This window comes from Melopsittacus undulatus, chromosome 12 (genome assembly GCF_012275295.1).
Source record: "Melopsittacus undulatus isolate bMelUnd1 chromosome 12, bMelUnd1.mat.Z, whole genome shotgun sequence".
Taxonomy (NCBI): domain Eukaryota; kingdom Metazoa; phylum Chordata; class Aves; order Psittaciformes; family Psittaculidae; genus Melopsittacus; species Melopsittacus undulatus.
The window spans coordinates 17,540,225-17,558,829 of record NC_047538.1 but is presented as its reverse complement, the minus strand read 5'-3'; the positions used below and the strand labels follow the sequence as shown (position 1 = coordinate 17,558,829).

Genomic DNA, 18,605 nt, shown 5'->3' with positions numbered 1-18,605 from the left:
GTGCATTGACCAGGTGGCAAGCTTAGTACAGGATCTTGTTCTGGTTCCTTGCAGTTGTGCAAATCTAGTCAAATTGCACCTATGTACATTTGAATAGTTTCAAGAGAGTTGGTAGAAGGATGCTCTCTGTAGCAAAGGTTAGCTAAATTAGCATATAAAGCTATGAGGAGTTTTGTGCAAGTGAATTAAATCAATTCTATAACTACTTACCTTGGATGTTCATAACAAGCTAGAAAATTTGGCACTAAATTTTCAAATTTAAGTGGATGATCAGGGAGTAATTTGAATCCAGAATATTTATTAGTTTATTAGTAGAGACTGATATTAGAGAAATTTTACAAAATCTAGCTAGTATTTATTCTTAAAATAACTCCTAAGATGTTTGTTAAAACATTTCAGTCCCAATTACCAGCTCTCTTGTGGAAAGTTAATGATTCCAATGAAAACAAAGGAAGAAAATGGTATTACAGATTGTCTTCTCTAGTATAAAACAGTCTTTAAAGGATTATTCTCTCTGCTTGTGTTTACATAGCTAGTAAAGATTTTTAACTTCAGGTTATTTTTCATTTCCTGGCAAATGTCAGGTACTGCATTTGCTGATTTTTCTGTTTCAATAATACAGCTATTCTGAGTGAACATGAGGTGAACAAGGAAAGCTGAAAATGGAACTGAAGAGTTTAATTATTGCATGATAGGTCACACTCACATTGCTCTGAAAGTGTTGCAACCAGCATCACCAACATGTAACAACTGAGCTTCTTTTCTTGCTAATCTTTTATCTTTGAAAGGCTCCCATTTTCCAAAAAATAAAAGGTAAGGGGGGGAAAAGGGGAGTGGAGAGAGAGAAACCTGGGGCTAATCATTTCACAGTGCTGTTTGCAAGTCTGTGATTGTTGCTGCAGATCATTAGGCTTTCTGTTCTGTATAGGGAGCTCATTCTACCTGTTAGCAAATGTCTGAGCTGCATCATGTCTTCTCCCTGGCCTTTTTGATGCTCTCTCCTTAAGTGGGACAGAAAATCTACAGCCTTTCACGGACCCCTAGCACTGTAATGTGGGGTCACAGCTTTCTCCTTTCTGACCCCCTTAGCAGGCCCCCAGGACAGTGGGTGGGAGAGCTGTGCTGGGAAGAAACCTATCCGGCAGGCTTAGTGTGGGCTGCCCAGTTACAGAGCATATGGAGACCTTTGTGCTTTTATTCACATGTAAGTACTATAAATGATCATTATTTCATCTGCAGGTTCTTCAAGAACAATCTACTGTGATTGTTTGTCTTCTGATTGTTGGTTCAGTTACTCCTTGTGTGCCAGATGCCCGGTGCTGCCTCTGGTCTGTGGTGGTAGCAGTGTGACTTTTCAGATCAAGTTTCCAGAGGATCACAGTAATAAATTCAGAGTTTGTTTCTGCAAATAATTTCTGATGTCTGCTTGCAATTTGCTGTTTCCACAGAAATTTTTGGCAGTGTACATGTTTGCTTGGATTCTCACAATTGTTTTGGTAAGCATATTCTTTCCCTAGACAGGCCTCTCTTGGCAAATATTTCAAATTCCTGGATTTTTTAGCTGCAGCTCTATTATTTCTAAGGGTGGCTCTGTTTGTCAGTACATGAAGTAGAATTCCTCAGATTTACACAGAATTCCTCCTTTTCTTTAAGGATACAGAAGAGTTTGTGGCTAACAGTAATGAGAGAAGGAGTCAAAAAAAAAACCAAAACCCAAACCTAGAGAGAAATAAGTGAAAGTCAGACGGGTTTAAACTACATGGGGAAATTAAATTTTTGAAGGAACTGAAATTCAAAACTGTTAAAATTATTTTGTTGTAGATAAAATCTGAGTTACAAAATAAAAAAATAAGCTTTTTTTTTTAGTAGAGAGGTTTTACAGTATTAAACTTTTAGTAACATTGAAACATTCATGCTCCAAGTGAATGTCCACAATTAATTTTTATCTCTTTAGTCTTTGGACCCTGGAGCCCTGTCTACCCCCCAGTCATCTGCAAGGGGCTAATTACCACCAGAAGCTTTGGAAGTTCAGTATCCATCCAGGGTATGGATAAACTGGGTAAGTCAGGACCACAGCTACCACCAGCTGAGCTTCCTGCTATATAATTTCTATGTAAAATGTCAAACTGTTTAATCCTAAAAGTTTAAATCAGCTAGAGACTGGTGCAGAAGTTGTGATGAAGTAGACAAGCAATAGGGCTAATATACTGTAAGGAATAGAGTTAAATAAAGGAACCAGGCAGATAGAGACTGATAGAGGTACCTAGAGAGGTGGGGCCAAGAGTCAAAATGAATGGGAAGTGAGGGAAGGGTAACTAATGGTCAGAAGATAAGGCATAAAGAGGCAGCGACAGGCATGGAAGCAGGAAATCTGATCACTTATAATCAGGAGCTTATGTGTCCATTGATTTTAGGCAAAGAATGTTTTGCTGCATGAGTAAGTATGTGGGGCTGAAAACAAGATCCAGTTTATTGAAATAGCTTTTGGCAAAATTAAAGGTAAATAAAATTTTATTTTTGTTGTAATATTAACATGGTCTGATTCTGATTTTTAGTTTCTAGTCTTGCCAACACCACCTTGAAATTGCTCATATGAGGATAAAGAAAAGGGGAGAAATGATCAGGGAAGGAAATCTTACCTATTTTTTTTAAAAGTACTACTATTACAATTATTTCACTGAAAATAGAATTTAGAGGGAATTGAAAACAATATTTTACTGTAAAGGAGCAAGTTAAATGAAGACTAGCCACAAGTTTTAGCAGCTTTTTTTCTTTTCTGTGTAAAATGATGGCTAATATTTGTGATGGAGTGTAATTGTGAGGCTTTTAAAAAATAGTTTAAATGCAATGATCTTTTATATATTAAAAAGTGGCAACTATAGAAGTATTTTCCTAGTTCTTCTACTGGTTTAATTTTGCAGCTTTGAGCAATCAGTGAAATCTTTAATGCCTCAGTTTCCTTTTGATATACAGTAAAATGAATCCCTTAGAGTGCCATGTAGTTCAGTATTGTTTTCAAGTCATGCTTCTTCAGGCAGAAATACAGTCTGTTGTTTTAATAGATGTATCTTAGCTTTCCTTCAAAACTTTCTGCCCAAAACTTGTTTTATTTTTCTTAAGCATTTGAATTAAGAACACTTGTGCCTTTGATTCTTATGTGTGCAGCTTGCAAAGAGTAGTAATCTTTTGCTGAAGCACTTTGATTTGTTTCCACTTGTTCCTAGCTGGCTGGTGTTAGGACCCAGAAAAGAGACAGCAGCAACGTGATATAAATAGAGTACCAGAACGGGACAAAGTTTGAAGAGAAAGCATGACATCACTCGGGCTTGCTCTCCACCCAGAAAGATCTGGGATGGAGGTGCAAACGTGAGCTGGACAAGTGAGGAGTTAGCAACTCTTTTCAGTTCAGTTTCAGACATAGAGTGAGAGTTATACGCTCTATGTGCTACAGGGAAGTACATTTTCTTGCTTGCAAAACTAAAACTGGCTTCAGATCTCTGACAATGTGAAAGTAATTTGAAAGGAAAAGGCAACCATAGGAAGAAAGTTGAAAACAAGAACTTTTCTTTTTGGCACAGATTGTAACTGAAATATTTGACTTCTTTCCATGGAACAGTACAACTTTTGGATCTGATACACATTTCTTTTAATTTTCCTCCAATCACAGTAATTTATTTAGAGTTAAATGAAGAGATCAAAGTGTGAAGTAAATGAACACTACTTAAAGGTCTGGAAGGATATTTTGCCATCACTGAAGGAATGGACTTTTTGAACCTTCACGGAAAATGTACCTTTTCATATACGAAGTAGCAAAGGAATACTTGTGACTGAAATCTTATAGAAATTAGATTTCAGTTTTACTTTTAACCTTAAATAGACCATGGAGAACTTATCATCTCTGCTCTGTTGTCATTATTCTCTGCTGATTTTATTTCAGTACAAATATCAGGTAATGTTCTGAATATGGTCAGTATTGAGATATATTTGGATTTGTCTTAGGAAGTTTTGCCTCACTGTGTCTCGTTATGTTATGTTTTATGTGCAGGTGTATGGAAACTATTCCCGGTTACCCAAACACCCAGGTAAGGAATGTTCTATTTGTGTTTTATGACAAAGTGCTTAAATGTTTATTTGCTTTTTTGGTTTGTGTTTTTTAATTTTCTTAGTAGCTCGAAAAAAACTGTGATCCTATATTTAATGTCAACTATGTATTTAAAAATGTAATAGTCTAAAGTATCAGACTGTACCAGTCATTTTAAATTCAATAACTTACCTTCTGAAAATTCTGTGCAGAATGGAGAAAAATGGTTTGCATTAGGACAGATAAAAAATATAAACTGTTTGTTTTAGTCCTTTTTTTGAGCATGACTTTTTGAATCAAACCTCTACTCAGCTTGTTTTCTTTTTTCCCCTCAATGAGTTCAGCATTTTCAATTCAATGATTTACAGTCAGATATGCCAGCTTGTGTACTTTGCTGTAGTTTTGCATGGCTTCAAGTTGTCTCCCCTCTTCCTAGTCTTCATGTTTCAGTTTAAACTGGTTAGAGACCATATTAAGGATCTCCTCAGATGTTTTCAATGTGGAAAAAACTTACTCAAAGCTTACTTGGGGTCTGTGTGTAACTGTAGAATTCTTCTGGTTTTATATAAATAGTTTAACCTCAAGCCTCATGGTGGTGTACAAGTACAATTTTACTGCTTTAGCAGTGCATGTATTGCTTTGTGCTTTTAAGTTTTAACCCTATGTAATTATTTTCAAACAAAATGCAGCGCGATGTGGCAAAGCCATGTTGTCTGGTATTGCAGTAGTTTCACCCCCATTAGTTGCTTTTGTTCTGCCTTCACTGGAAAGCAAAGAAGGATCACTGACTTCTAGCTGATGAAACAGTGGGGGGGGGAGGGTCCTGCAGTAAAGGTGGATATTATACAACACATCTTTTGTAGTATAGTGTGTGTGTAAGTGAGTAATGCTTTCTGAATTGGAGCTAGACTTGTAAAGAGGTCCTGTGATTTACCTAAACACAGCATAGTTACCTATTAAAAGGATATTGCCTTGAATTCAACTAATACTTGGAACAGGTATTTGTTTTCGGAGATCTTTTGAAGGCTGATTGGCTGGCAGTGGGGCAACAGTGTGGCTTTGTGTACTTCAGAACTGGGAGCTGGGAAAGCTACATGCAGTGTGGGTGTAGGTAATTCACTTTGCTGTGTATCTATTTTCCTTCAATTTTTTTTAGCGCATTTTTGCAACCTTTTAAATGTAAGCTTAAAATATAACTGCTTCTCAGGAGTTTGATGCCAACTTTGGCTTTGTCGTGATGCTGATACTACTGCTAACAATAAAATTATTGTGCCACGTTATGACAGATGTTTTTTGGCATCAAATTATTTTCTCTCTGTATTTTTCCTTTCTATTTGTCTCAATATTTTTTTTTCTATCACCTCTCTTAACTTTAATCCTTTTTCTATTTTGATACGTGAAGATGTTAATGGGAGCAAGAGATACTTGTATGTAAGCACACTGTGAAACAGCAGGCATGTTCTGTGCTCTGTGGAGTGGAATTTGTAGTTTGATTAAAGTCAGATGGAGATATGTTAGAACAGGTAGTCTATGTGGATGCTCTTAATTGCATAGCAATTTATAACTTCCTTTCGCAGCAGACAGAATATGTTTTTTGAAGAGAGAACTTAAGCACATGTCCAGATGTAGTTTATGTGAATGCAAAAACCCTTGTTCCTAGATCCTGTTTTCTTGGCATGCTTTGTCATGCTCAGCTTAGTTGAGTTTGGGTTGCCTGGAACTTTTAGTCTGGGTTTTGTATATGCTTATTCTGTGTCACTCTTCTCTTATGTTGGCAGTACACTTCTCATTTTGTTAGCAATTGTGCCTTTCTCTGTGTCTTCCAAATATTTAAAGGAAAAGTATAGGCATAGAATCTCATCTGTTTCTCTGAAGACATACCCATCTGTGGTAAGACAACTTTAAATAGTTCTAGTCAGGCCAATAGTAGATCCTGGTCAATTTGTTAGATATGGTTTAGGAATAAAAATTCCTGGGAACTGAGTTACCTATGAAGGAGGCAGGAGCAGTAGTAGTATGCTATGAAGGCTAAATATTCTATGCTTTCCCTTCTCAGTGCTTTGTACTATCCATGGTGTGTTTAGAACTATGAGTAATGTTTTGAAATCAGTCTTGAGTGACTTACTTAACTGTTACTTCAACAAGTGCAATCCGGTACAGTAAAAGGGATTTAGTTAGAGATTGTTGCATGTTTTAAGTGCAGTTAAAAATCAGTTGAGCTTTAAAACCAGATTTTCTGCAGTGATCAGTCAGATGGTTTTAGTCTACTCTGCCATTTTGATTTATAATCTGGTTTATGTGCTGTACTTGATTTACAGAAAATATCTTGGCTAACTGTTGACTTCCCTTACTGCTTTCTTCTGTGGCAACTTACTACACTCCTTGTTTGCTCTTCCTTTAATAACCTTTTCATCTGTATTTCTTGAAAGGGTTCAAAGTCCTTGCATCAGCTTCCCACTACTGGCCATTGGAAGATGTGGATGGAATTCATGAATTTCGGGATACAAATGGAGGTAGATAAAGGATTTGTTAACAATAGCAATAACATAATTATTTGTGGCAGTCTGTAAGTAGAAAAGGATCAGAAGAAATGAAAGGGGTTAGGTTTGTACCACAGCAGTTGAGATTTTTTTTTTTTCAGTTAATGTTTTTGCAGTGCTCCAGCATTCAAATGATAATGTATTTGTGAACTGTATTTTACAGGGTATTCTCAGATGTCTTATCAGCTGTCTACGCCTTGTTAAGGCTATGGAGAGAAAAGGTTTATGATGCAAAGAGTCATTGAAATCACATTGTTATTGGTTGCTTTGGTACATGCTAATGCACTCAGTGACTGAGATAGCTGGCTATGCTGGCAGTGAAGTGCCTGCTGCGTTTTTGAAGGAGTTAAATGCCTGAATTCTTCACGCAATTTGAAAGTTCCATGTGCCATCTACCGAAAGAAGAGTGCAAGTCCTTATCTGTATACTGACCCACTTCTGTCTGCTTTTGGGTGTTCCCTTAAAAACAGTATTGCAGCGTTAGTTCAATTTTTTTTTCCAGTCAAGCAAAATAAAGATAGCTTTGGTAAGACAAAACTCTAAGTGATTTGAAAAAGTCAGTTGTCAGGACCGCAGGATCCCTGAGGGAATGATATTAGAAGGCAGTTTGGTTGGATTTAGCAGTTTTCTGGTTCTGATGTTTCATACCAGGACCAAAAAGGGCGGTGGAGGTTTTCTGGCAATGTGCAGGTGATGTAATTAGTGGAACTTTGACCAAACCACTGGATCTGATTGCAGCATTATGGGCTTGCAGGGCCATTCCTTTCAGATGAAATTTTTGGGTATGCTCTGTCTCCTTTTGAGACTCAAAAGTCCCTTAGTAATATTCACATGGAGTGCTTTTTCTCTTCTGACATTTTAGCCAGTTCCAAGTTTGGTTGATGTATATTCCCCAGTATTTTCTATGCTATGGCTACCACCTTGGCAGTAGAGCTACTACTTGTGCGAGGGGTAGCCGCTATACTACTTCTGGTGACTGTAATATCTTTACCCAGAAAGATGCAGAAGATTAAATCTGGAGTTAGAGACCTTTACAACCTTATATGAAAGATGTTAATGAAATTGTGAAGTTACTGCTATTTATTATGCAAAAATTGCACTATCAATCTCTGTTCGTAAGTAGGGAAAAAGATCCATGTATTGTAAGCTTAGACTTTGACCCATCTTGCCACAAAATACCTTAAAGGAATAAAATTGGCTTACCAGAAATAAATCTGGGCAATATTCTGCTCCCGTTAAAAGCTGATGGCAGCATTCCTTTTGATTTCAGTAGAATCATAATTTGGTTTACACAAAGTTACCATGTGAGTTCTCGAACAGTGTGTTAGTGTTTTTCTGACACTGTAGTTTCAAGAAGAGTAAAGCACTCTATATCTAGCACTGTGTTAGCACTTGTGTCTCAACAAAGTTATTTTTGAAAGTGCCTGAAAGAACGCTGTTGCTATAAAATATAGCACTTGGCAATTAATGTTAGATTATTTTTCAAGTTATGTTAAATTACTTCAGCAAAATTTAGAAATCTTTTCAATAGTATTTTGGAAAAGATAGAGCAGAACATAGAAAGTTCTTGATCCTGCAAACCTTTACTTACAGGAATGGGACTGGCTTACATGAGCAATCTCCTTTGACTGCTATTATGATGTTGTGTTAAATAACTTTAAAAAGGAGCCAGCTGCATTACTTTGCTGAAAAAATGTTTGGAGGACTTTGTCTTACTATTGTTGGCAAAGGATGCCAGCAGCAAAAAGTCTCATTCTCTGCAGAGCAACTCTGATAATGCTGAATTTTTCTTTAGTGTACTGGATAGTTTAAATTCTCCAGTTGCTTATATTGTGTCTTATAATACACAGCTATTACTTCAGCTGCCTCCAGCAGAGTTCTTATGTATCTGTCTGAGATTTGACTTTCATATACCAGAAAAGTTTTCTTTTTATAATCTAATGCAGGTGACAATTTGCTTGTTTTCGGTACCATTCTGATTACACAACTCTTCTGTTTATTGCTAGAGCCCGCCTTGTTTTTTCACTCATTACATCATGCAGTTATTTCCATTCCATGTTTCTCCTCTTAAATCCTCAAAGCATCGTAATCTGTCCGTCATGTTAATCCATTTTATTTGTTGAAGTCATTGTGTGTGAAGCCAGATTTATATCTCTCAAAGCATTTGTGTTGTGAGAGTGTCAGTGAATTAATTTTATCATCTCAGCAGTAGAGGCAATTGAATGGAAACAATCAGCTTAAAATATAGCAAGCAAAAAAAAGATGTGGCTATGTTCAGGTTTCTCATCCTACCCCTTGTTTTCCACATCTTTTTAACTGGAGGTCTTAGCATGGGTTTGTTTTTTTTTTTCCTTCAAGAGTGTTTGCCTTTCCCTTCTATAAGCTCAGTTGGCTTTAAATCCCAAATCAATGTCTGTTTACTTCCATGGGCATTCCCTCAAGCTCTGTTTGCCTGCCCAGGGTAAATAGTTACAGTGGGCAATGTCAAATTATCAAAATTTACAAAATCGAGAATAAAATTTTATTGTCAGATATAAAACAGTTGGGTTTTTTCCTTATGTTTAGATGGGCTTTCTCATATTTTAATGTGTGCCCGTTGCCTCTTATCTCTTTACTGTATATAACTAAGGAGAGTCTGGCACTATCTTTAGTGTCATTGTGTGTTTATACACACTGACAAGGTCCCTGAGCTCTCTCATGTCCAGGCTGAGCAGTGCCAGCATCCTTAGCCTTTCACTGGACTTGCTTCAGTAAGTGCATGTCTGTCTCATACTGGGGAGTCCAGACCTTAAATTGCCCATAGCTTTTGCACCAGTATAATGATTTTTGGTATAATTGCAGAGCTCCTTAAACATGATCATATTTCAGAGCTCTTCATCAGCAGTTGTATTTTTTAATAGTTTTCCTTCTCAGTTTACAGTAAGAAAAAAGACAAATGTTTAACTAATACTGTATTTAATTACCTTGTGTAGTTAAAGAATGTAACATTCACAAGTATACAAGTCCTTAGGAGAACTGGTTGCATGATAATTTTAAAGGCCACTGATCAACATCTATATGTTGAGAGATATGAACTGGTCAATTCATTACTGATTGTGTTTATTCATTGTTTTGCTTATTTGCTTATTTTCTTTTGTTGTTCCAACCAGCTCTAAGAATCCACAACTTCACTGTGCTTCCTTCCCATAACTCTACCTTTGTATATACCAATGACTCTGCCTACTCTAACTTCTCTGCAACTGTAGGTGAGGATTTACATATTTTTTGTTCTGCATTTGTCAAGGTTGGATGGTTCTTGTAACATTGGATTCAAACTTAACACTGAGTTTTGACTCATTTGGTCATGTAGTAAAGGTGTGTTCATGCTTGCATTGTCATCTGTTATTGAAAAAGCACTTCTCAATGTTACCTGAAGTACCCTGAACTCCTGGGAGAGACATCATCATGCTAAGCAGTAGCCCATGGGGAAAGTGGGCCCCAGTGGTCCTCTGAAACAGATAATATTTGTGTTACACTTAAACCAAGATAACATTTCAGAGGAACATAAAGAACAATAGGTTGATTTTCTTATTGTTTGCCTTTCAAGGTTAAAAGGAAAAAGAAAAAGCCATTTGCTTTTCACTAGTTCTTAGTAATTTTTAAATGACACATTAAGACAAAAACAAGCAAATTTACAAAGCCAGGAAGTAAGATTTTGTCAACCATGACATCTTTGATTAACATGATTAGTTTTTTTTTTCATTTTGTTTTAAGGCAAGAAGCAATCTGCGTAGATATGTCCTTTTAATATTTTTTTTTACTTTCTTACATCAACACACCAGGAGATAAAAGGAAAACAGAAAAGGACAACTCTCAAGGCAGAAACCTGATGATGGGAAATTAGCTACACAAGCATAAGCTTAGTAATTTAAGTCACTAGTATTTGTACTTGTGTAGGTGCAAGTGTCCACTTTATGGTTGTGTTTTAACTCCCATCTTCTTTAATTCTTGGAAAATCTGACCTAAGGAGAAGGATGGAAATGATAAAACTGTCATTAGGGCTGCTGAGATTCTTGGAGTTTTGTATTTGAATGCTAAACCCACCATTTTTCTACTTTCTGACAGTGAAAGTGTGCTAGCAAATGTGAACTCTATTAATAATGAACTTCAAATGACCCTAATTCTATTCAGTGCTTTCTTATCTGGTATATAGGCTATTTGTATAGTTCACACATAATAAGATATATTTAGTATAACATTAAAAAGAGTGACATCAATGGCAAGGGAAATACTATGAAACAGACATGCATTACCTTAGGAGTAAGTCTGGCTAGATGAGCTTAGAATTCAAGTGACTAAAGAAATGTTTGCTTCATTTTCTAATACACACTCAAATTTTTAAAAGAAACTAAATTTTATCTCTCAATTAGAGGCAAAACTTGTTCACTTCTTCCTGAAAGAGGGGAAGATATGAAATGAGACTTATCTGTATGATTCTTGAAAAAAGCCAAACCCTACAAACTCCCAAGAAATAAACTCCCACCAAACTCAAAAACTAAACAGGAAAAAAACCAGTCAAGCAATAACAACAAAACCCAAAACCCCACAAAAAATCCCTCAACAAAAGTAAACCTACAGTTGGGACTGGATAAACAGATGAGGTGTACAAACGTATTAGAATTGTTTCTGGGAAGTTCTGATTTATGCAACCATTAGACTATTTTTCTTTTCCTTTAGATATTGTAGAAGGAATGGTGAACAAAGGAATTTACGTCACTGAAAAGAAGGGAGTTACCTTTCTCTTCTTTGGAAGCTATCAAAATTCTTGCATTAGTAATCCAGAAGTTTGTGGACCTGAAGGTTAGTAAATTCATTAATTGCTATTAACATGTCCTTTGCTGTCAAATTACGTAATTCAATGACTGTTGTTTCTTTCCTCATTGGAATGAAGTCTAAATTACTAGCTTGATGCTTTCCTTTATTGAATTTTTAAACAGTTGAGTGTTGCTGAAAATATAGTCTTTCATAACTGCAATTTAAATTGGAATTAATCACCAGCTACTCGGATCAATGATGTACAGTGCAATTTAATGAAAGAAAAACGAAAATAAGCTTTCAGTGCCCAAAAATTTTGCCTGTAGCACCAAGTTTGATCATATAAGAACTGCAGTTTGACAAACAATAGAAGTTGTCGTACAGGTTTCAAATTTAGTTTTAAGAGACATTTTTTCAGTGTGGCCTCTTAGCAGGAATGTGGGGGTTTTTTGGCTTGGGTTTTGTTTTTTTTTTTTCTTTTTAGATTTATCTTTGGAAATAACAAAATTGTTTATCCTTTCTTCTTCTTGGGCTATGGTCACAAAATAGCAGATAGAACGGGGACACAGGTTTGAAAATGTGCTGATTACAGGAGGTCATTAAACTTGTATGTGACTGTCAAACCAAACATACAACTAGTCACTAGCATAAAACATTCACTGGAGACTTAACATTCAAGTAGAAATGGATCAGTGGAAAATTGTGGCTTTCCATGTGTAAAACTCCTGCAGCCCTTAAACTTGAGAAGTATGGTTAACACTGAATTTTCTGGCTGTTACTGGTTTGGGCCATTCTTCAGACAGGTAGCATCACTTGAAATAGGATTTTTTTTTATTTTTAGCTGCTAAAGCAAGAGCCATGTATGAGCTTTTTAAGAAATTAGGCCAATCTCAGACCAGATGGTACATGACTGTTACCTGAGAGTATTAGGAAAAAGTAATTCGGTATCATACCATAGGTATTTTTCTGATACATGCTCTATCTTTTCATATCTTTTTCATACCGCTCGGAAATACAAATAATCAGTAAATCATATTATTTCTATATCTATAGTATGACGTAATGATAACAATAAATTATTTTTATAGTACCAGAGCATTCCCAATATCTCTATAACAAGAACATTAAACCCATAAAACACTGAAGTGTTCATCACATAAAATGTGAAATCATATAAACAATAAACACTAAATCACAGTAGCAGTATAAAAAAAAAGGGGGGAGGGGAGGGGTTAAGCCAACATCCCTTTATCTAAACAATGTGTCTTTGTTTTTCTCCAAATCAAATAAAACCTGCAGCAATGATAAGATGTAATTTTATTCAAGCCTCCTATTGCTTAAACATCCTTTGATGTTTGTTTGTGGCATTTGTGTGAAACTGGTGTTAAGTACACTTAACCAGGGAATGCTTTCTGACACAGTCTCGGGATATTTTCAGATAAAATATTACAACCTATGAAATTTCAGAGCTCTTTATTTTGACTTGAGAAAACGAATTCTTCTTGTTTTTTAAATGTTGAAATATTCTTCCCCCATCTTCCTCCTTTCATGAGTAATTTTTAAACAGTGGTCTTATGTAGAGCAGTTTTGGCCTCATTGAAGTGGCATTTTCAGTCAAAAGAAATATTTTTGAAAGGTGCAAGAGAATGTTCTCTTAATAGTCATCTTGAACACAGGAGGAGCTGAATTTGGTCAACATGTGGGAAGTTAAAGAAAAATTAAAAAAGCTGTCATATGCACAACATAACACTTCATAACTTTTTTTTATTTTGGGAAACTAACCCTACTGCAGGCATGCTTTATTACCTAGTATCTCTGCCTATGTCATTTAAACTTCATCTCTCAGCCTGTAAAGGAGAAATACCAGCATTTCCATATCTCTCAAGTGTGGTGAAATGCTGGAAAAATAATTGTAAGAGACTTTGGCAGAGGAATCTTATTAACAGCAGTAATAGATTAACATGGTCAGTTTTGGTAGCCTTTTGAAGTGGTGGAAGATGATGGTATGTTTCAACCTATTACTCATGTGGTAAAGAAACTGAAGTATGAACTTGGGCTTATCTGCTGATGAAGGTATTGCAGTTTGCTTACAACAAGCCTCAGATTTTCAGTTGGGAGTTTGCAGCATTTAAAGCTTTAAGCCCATATCCGTCAAGATCTAGCAAACTGAGACTGATGATCTTCATATACTGATTGATTTCTAGGAGGCCAATAATAATCGATTAGCATTTCCACAGTGCTTACTTTATCATGTTTAAAGCGTTTAGGGAATAGTATGTATATCATGTAAATCGATGGATGCTGTCATGAGGATAAACAGAACAATTAGACAGGAAGATACTACAGTTATTTATTCTACGATAATATAATTTTAAACTTTTCTGCTAAGAAATGTGAAATAAAAAAGAATTTACATTCTAGATAGTAGTGGGGGAAAATTTTCCGATGACTGTAGTGAGCTGTTTAAGGCTTTTCTGTCTTTAATCATGTAACTGTGAAACACAAAAAATAAATAAAAATTATTTTAACGATAAGTGTACATAATATCTTGAGGGCTTCATTACCTTGTGCTTAGCTATCTTGTAGCAAATTGGTGAAGTTCATGCAGCCTGGGGGGCCTGCAGAACTGCTCACTGTAAAATCATCCAGACAAAAATTTTGACTACAGACCCAAAGAGCATAGTCAACAGGTTAAGGGAGATGATTATGCCCCTCTGTTCAGTGCTCATGAGATCATATCTGAAGTACTGTCTCCCATTTTTGACCCTTGATACAGAAGAGATGCTGACAAGCTGCAGTCCAACAGATAGATAACTTAGGGGGCTGGATAGTATGACATGGGAGCAGAGGCTGAAGCTTTTCCTTACTCCATGGAAAAAAAAGAGAATGCTAAGGGCTGTCTTCAACTACCTGGGTAGTTACAGAAGCAGATAGAGCTAAACAATCTTGGAGATGCACAATGAAAAAATGACGGGCAACAATATAGGCACATTGTACCACAGGAAATGCTGATTAGATCTAAGGAGGTAAGTTCCCTTGCAACGTGTGTGGCCAAGAACTGGGGTAGCTTGTGGAGTGACATTAAATCTGCGTGTGGAGTGACATTAAAAATCACAACTGAGCTCTAAGCAGCCAGATCTAGCTCTGAAATTGGTCTTGGTTTAAGCAGGCAGTTTAGACTAGGTGATTTTCAGGGTTGTTGCCAACTTAATTCACTATATTTCTTTGTGGCAAACCTCTTCCACTTCATAAAATTTTTCTCAACCTGCTCTGAACTCAGATTTTATTGTTAGCACTTTGTACTATAAATGATGAACCCTTTCAGAGCTGTTTAGTTGAGCCATTTTCTTTGTAATTGTATTTGACTGAAGAAGCTCTACTGCAGAGCTACTACGAACTTGTGCAATGCAAGGGAGGTTTGATTTGCTACTTGTGTTTCAGTCAAGCCTTTGAAGAAACTAGCCATCTTCCAGAAATAATATTTTTTTTACTAATGTGCGATCTAAAGACCTCTTAAATTTTAAGGTATAATAGTAGAATTGACTGCTAATTGAACAGGTTTATTTGTGGTCCAAGTTAATCATGCACTTGCAGGATTGCCCTTGAGTTTTGGGAAGAATTCTGTGATTTTTTTTTTGTTTGTTTGTAGGTGGGGACCTCAGAATTTCACCTGTGGCCCTGCAGATGTTTCTTTCCCTTTCTTTTACATTGGATCTTTGCTTTCAGCAGTTATTGGAGCATTATTGTGTGAAAACACAGGTAGTAATACGCCTCGAAGACTTAAAGTGTAATTAGCAACGGTTGCCACTCTAAGCATAGGCATGCTGGCAGCCAGTTAGCCCATCAGTAGCTTGGAAGCTGTACTAGTCAGTGTACTATTTCTGGCTGTTTTGGAATTTGGTGAACAAGAAAAAAAGATGCAGATGCTAGTGGAGGATATGGAGGTACGAGAACAACTTGTGTTTTGAAACATGTAAAGATCGCAGGAAGAAAAGGGGATCATCACAGCAGGGTGAGAAAAGTAAGGAGACTGGAGAGATAAGGCCAAAGGAATGGAAGCATAAATATGTAAAAAAGAAACCCAAAACAAACAAACCAAACTTCATTACTTTTGGTACTCAAAGAGCTTTAGTTTTAACTGATAGAAGCTACTCAGAAAGCAGTGATGTCCTCATGTGATGCAAAACTGAGGAAGAGATGTTTATTTGGTTTGAACTGTTGATTTTAAAAATGCTGTCCTTGTTTATGCTAGCAGGTCATCTATCCTCCAAAGCATTACCACTCTCTTTATCCTACAGTACTGGAAAATTTTAATTGCACTTGTTTTTTTTTTCATTAACATCTCTTCCTTCCTTTCATTAGGAGTAACATTTTCCTTCTTCTGGAAGACTCAAGACCAACAGGCTAAGTTTCTCCCTGCATCTGGAGGACAAGTAATTTCCAGTGGTTTCAAAATTTGTTCAAATGAAGCTGAAGGCTCAGTGGAATTTTACACCCGTGGAAATGCAATGATGAAGTGGAAAGCAAGCTTTAGTCCACCAGGTAAAGTCTATTTTATTTTTTTAATTATTTTTTGTTTTATTTGACTCTATTCTTGCACAGAGGTGTATTGGTAAGAGCCCAACTTCAGGAAAGAGAAGTGGATATATAAAAGTAGCTGTAGAGCTCTATGCTTAGAAGCTCCCTTGATGTGGGCAAAGAGAGAAAATCTGATCTGAAAAAACAGTGATACTGTATTATAGAACATTTGCAATTCAGTAACAGTCCTCAGACCCAACTTCAGTTGTTTGTGAAGTGGAATTGTTATCGATATCAATAGATCAACTGCTTAGATGGAAACTTATGTGAAGAGTACGAGTCAGTCCCTGACAGTTCTTGGTATATTCTAAAATTGGATACATGTGCTGTCCTGTACTGCCTCCTCAATTAAGACTTTATTTGGTAACTACCTAACTTAGTGTTCAGTGCTTTGGTTATTTTGCTACCTGTTGAGTATCAAGTTTTTTTGTGCCATTGTGTAGTATTAAAAGACATATTGATACATCACATATCTTCATGCTTCTATCTAACCTGTGTATTATTGAGGAACAATAATAATAACTTGTGACTGGAATAAATTCTGTTCTTCTAGTAATGCCAGTGACAATCACTAAACCTTTTCTTGCCTTAATTTACCACCTGAACATTGGTAAAATAGGACTTTCTCACATTGTAATAGCAGAGTTTTTTAAAGCTTGATAAATCAGTGTGGAAATCTTTTATTAAGATAAAAGCAGCTAAATGGTAGAATAATTTATGTATTTGTGGAATACCCAATCCAAGTGAAAATTAACATTATGGTTTTGGCCCTCTAAGTGTAAGAGAGAAACACTGACAGTTTTTAATTAATCTATTTTCTTATTCTCCAGCTTTAGCAGTCTTCATGCTGGTCTTGCTGAACTGTGTTTTGAGACAGAATTGAAGGGATTTTAAATCTTGGACAATAACACTTAGCAAGTATAATTTATGAAACTGCAGTGGGCCTAAGAAAGAGTTCAGAGAAAAGCTAACAGGCATTCTGCCAAAGTATGGGCTTCCCCATGGGTATAAAGATTAATATACATGACATCAGCATTCCATAATTCACTCTTAGCATGTCCTATACAGCTCTATAGCATTGCACAAGTCAGCAAAAACATACTGTACTGGAAAGACTCTAAATGGAATTGATTCATCTGTTTTGCTGTGATTTTTGATGTTTTGCAGGTCCTTACTGGACTCACATTCTTTTTACTTGGAAATCAAGGGAAGGATTGAAAGTCTACGTCAATGGAACTCTAAACACAACTGATCCTGATGGGAAAGTTTTCTATGATTACGGAGACCCCAGTGCAAATCTACTGACTGGAACAGAGGGGGATCAGACCAAGCGCTATGTGAATGGGGCATTTGATGAATTCATTATATGGGAGAGGGCACTCACCCCCAATGAAATTGAGCAGTACTTCACAGCTGCTGTTGGTGAGTATATGCATTGTTGTCATAATATTCTGTAAACATGCCGACTTAAAAATGTTTAATGTGTAGGGTTTGTATTCATTTTACATCTTTTGGCTGTTGAACATAATTTTTAGAGGCAGAAGCTGTCAGGTATGAATGTCAGCAAAACACTTGGCTGTCTTTGTGCAGTTTTTTCATCCTGGGTTATAGCTCCTTAAAAATGCCATAAAACATTAGCAAGACCTGAAGCTACAGCTATTGTTAGATCCCGTAGCATCAAGAGAAAAGGAGCAATAATTAGACTTGAGGTACAGCAGTATTAGGAAAGACTGACTCCAAATTTCTAACTTGAACTCTGGTTGCTATGTAGCTTAGAGTCAAGTGACTCAGTGTGTTCTGGGAGATGGGGATAATAATGGTTATCTCTCCAGTTCCTGGAATGATAGACTTACTAACTCCTGTATGTCTGTGAACTCAAGGAGATCAGCTGAAATGTCATATAAAAGGCAGAGGATCAGGATTAGAACAAAGACTTTGAAGACTGGCCAGTAAACCCTGCCAGTTGTTCTATGTATCTTTTTCAGTGCAAGAAAGTCTGTTGCTATTAAGTGCTTGTGTGTGAGTAGCAGTTAGAAAACATCCATCTCAGGAAATAAAGCTATGGGGCATCTGGAACATTTGGCTTTGCTGGCAGTTTCCCTTCTTTCATTTATTCTTACTAGGTTACTGGGAGCTAAAGCAGTTACACCCATAACTCTTGTGCTTTTAAACCCATGGGAACTATTTTTACAGTGGAAAGTCTTTTGAATAACACAACTTCTAATGCATGCCTGGAAATGAGAAAGTGTGTGCGACTTCCAGGTTTGTTTATAGCAGTAAAATTATATATAAAAAAAAGTTATTAAAAAAATCTATAAATTAGTTCATGTATAATTGAAGTAGCTGAGAAAGAAAACCCTCCACCTGGTATATAATGAAATAATCGTCATTTGCTTTGCTACATAAATAATACCAATTGCATTCAAATTTTTTATTTTTAAATCTTTTTATTTTAAAAAAATTCTATGAAAGTCTTTAGAAAATCTGGTTGTGAGAGGATTCATTTGATACAGCAAATGGCTTTAAAATCTTAAATAAAAACCCACGGTTATAATGCTCTGATCATGTTTGGAAAAATGCTTTTGATTTGCCTGCTGTATCTTTCACAACAA

The 18,605-nt window shown here is 36.2% G+C and overlaps 1 protein-coding gene across 1 annotated transcript in view; it reads left to right on the top strand.

The window, feature by feature from the left end:
• Nucleotides 1-3,389: 3,389 nt before the first annotated feature.
• ADGRD1 (adhesion G protein-coupled receptor D1) overlaps nt 3,390-18,605 on the top strand; it is a 143,510-nt gene continuing 128,294 nt past the window's right edge. The window contains exons 1-7 of the mRNA XM_031047898.2: nt 3,390-3,949; nt 4,046-4,082; nt 6,511-6,594; nt 9,771-9,866; nt 11,338-11,460; nt 15,778-15,957; nt 17,161-17,415. Coding sequence (XP_030903758.2) covers nt 3,881-3,949; nt 4,046-4,082; nt 6,511-6,594; nt 9,771-9,866; nt 11,338-11,460; nt 15,778-15,957; nt 17,161-17,415 — 844 coding nt within the window. The 5' untranslated portion in view covers nt 3,390-3,880. The remainder of the gene's footprint in view (nt 3,950-4,045; nt 4,083-6,510; nt 6,595-9,770; nt 9,867-11,337; nt 11,461-15,777; nt 15,958-17,160; nt 17,416-18,605) is intronic.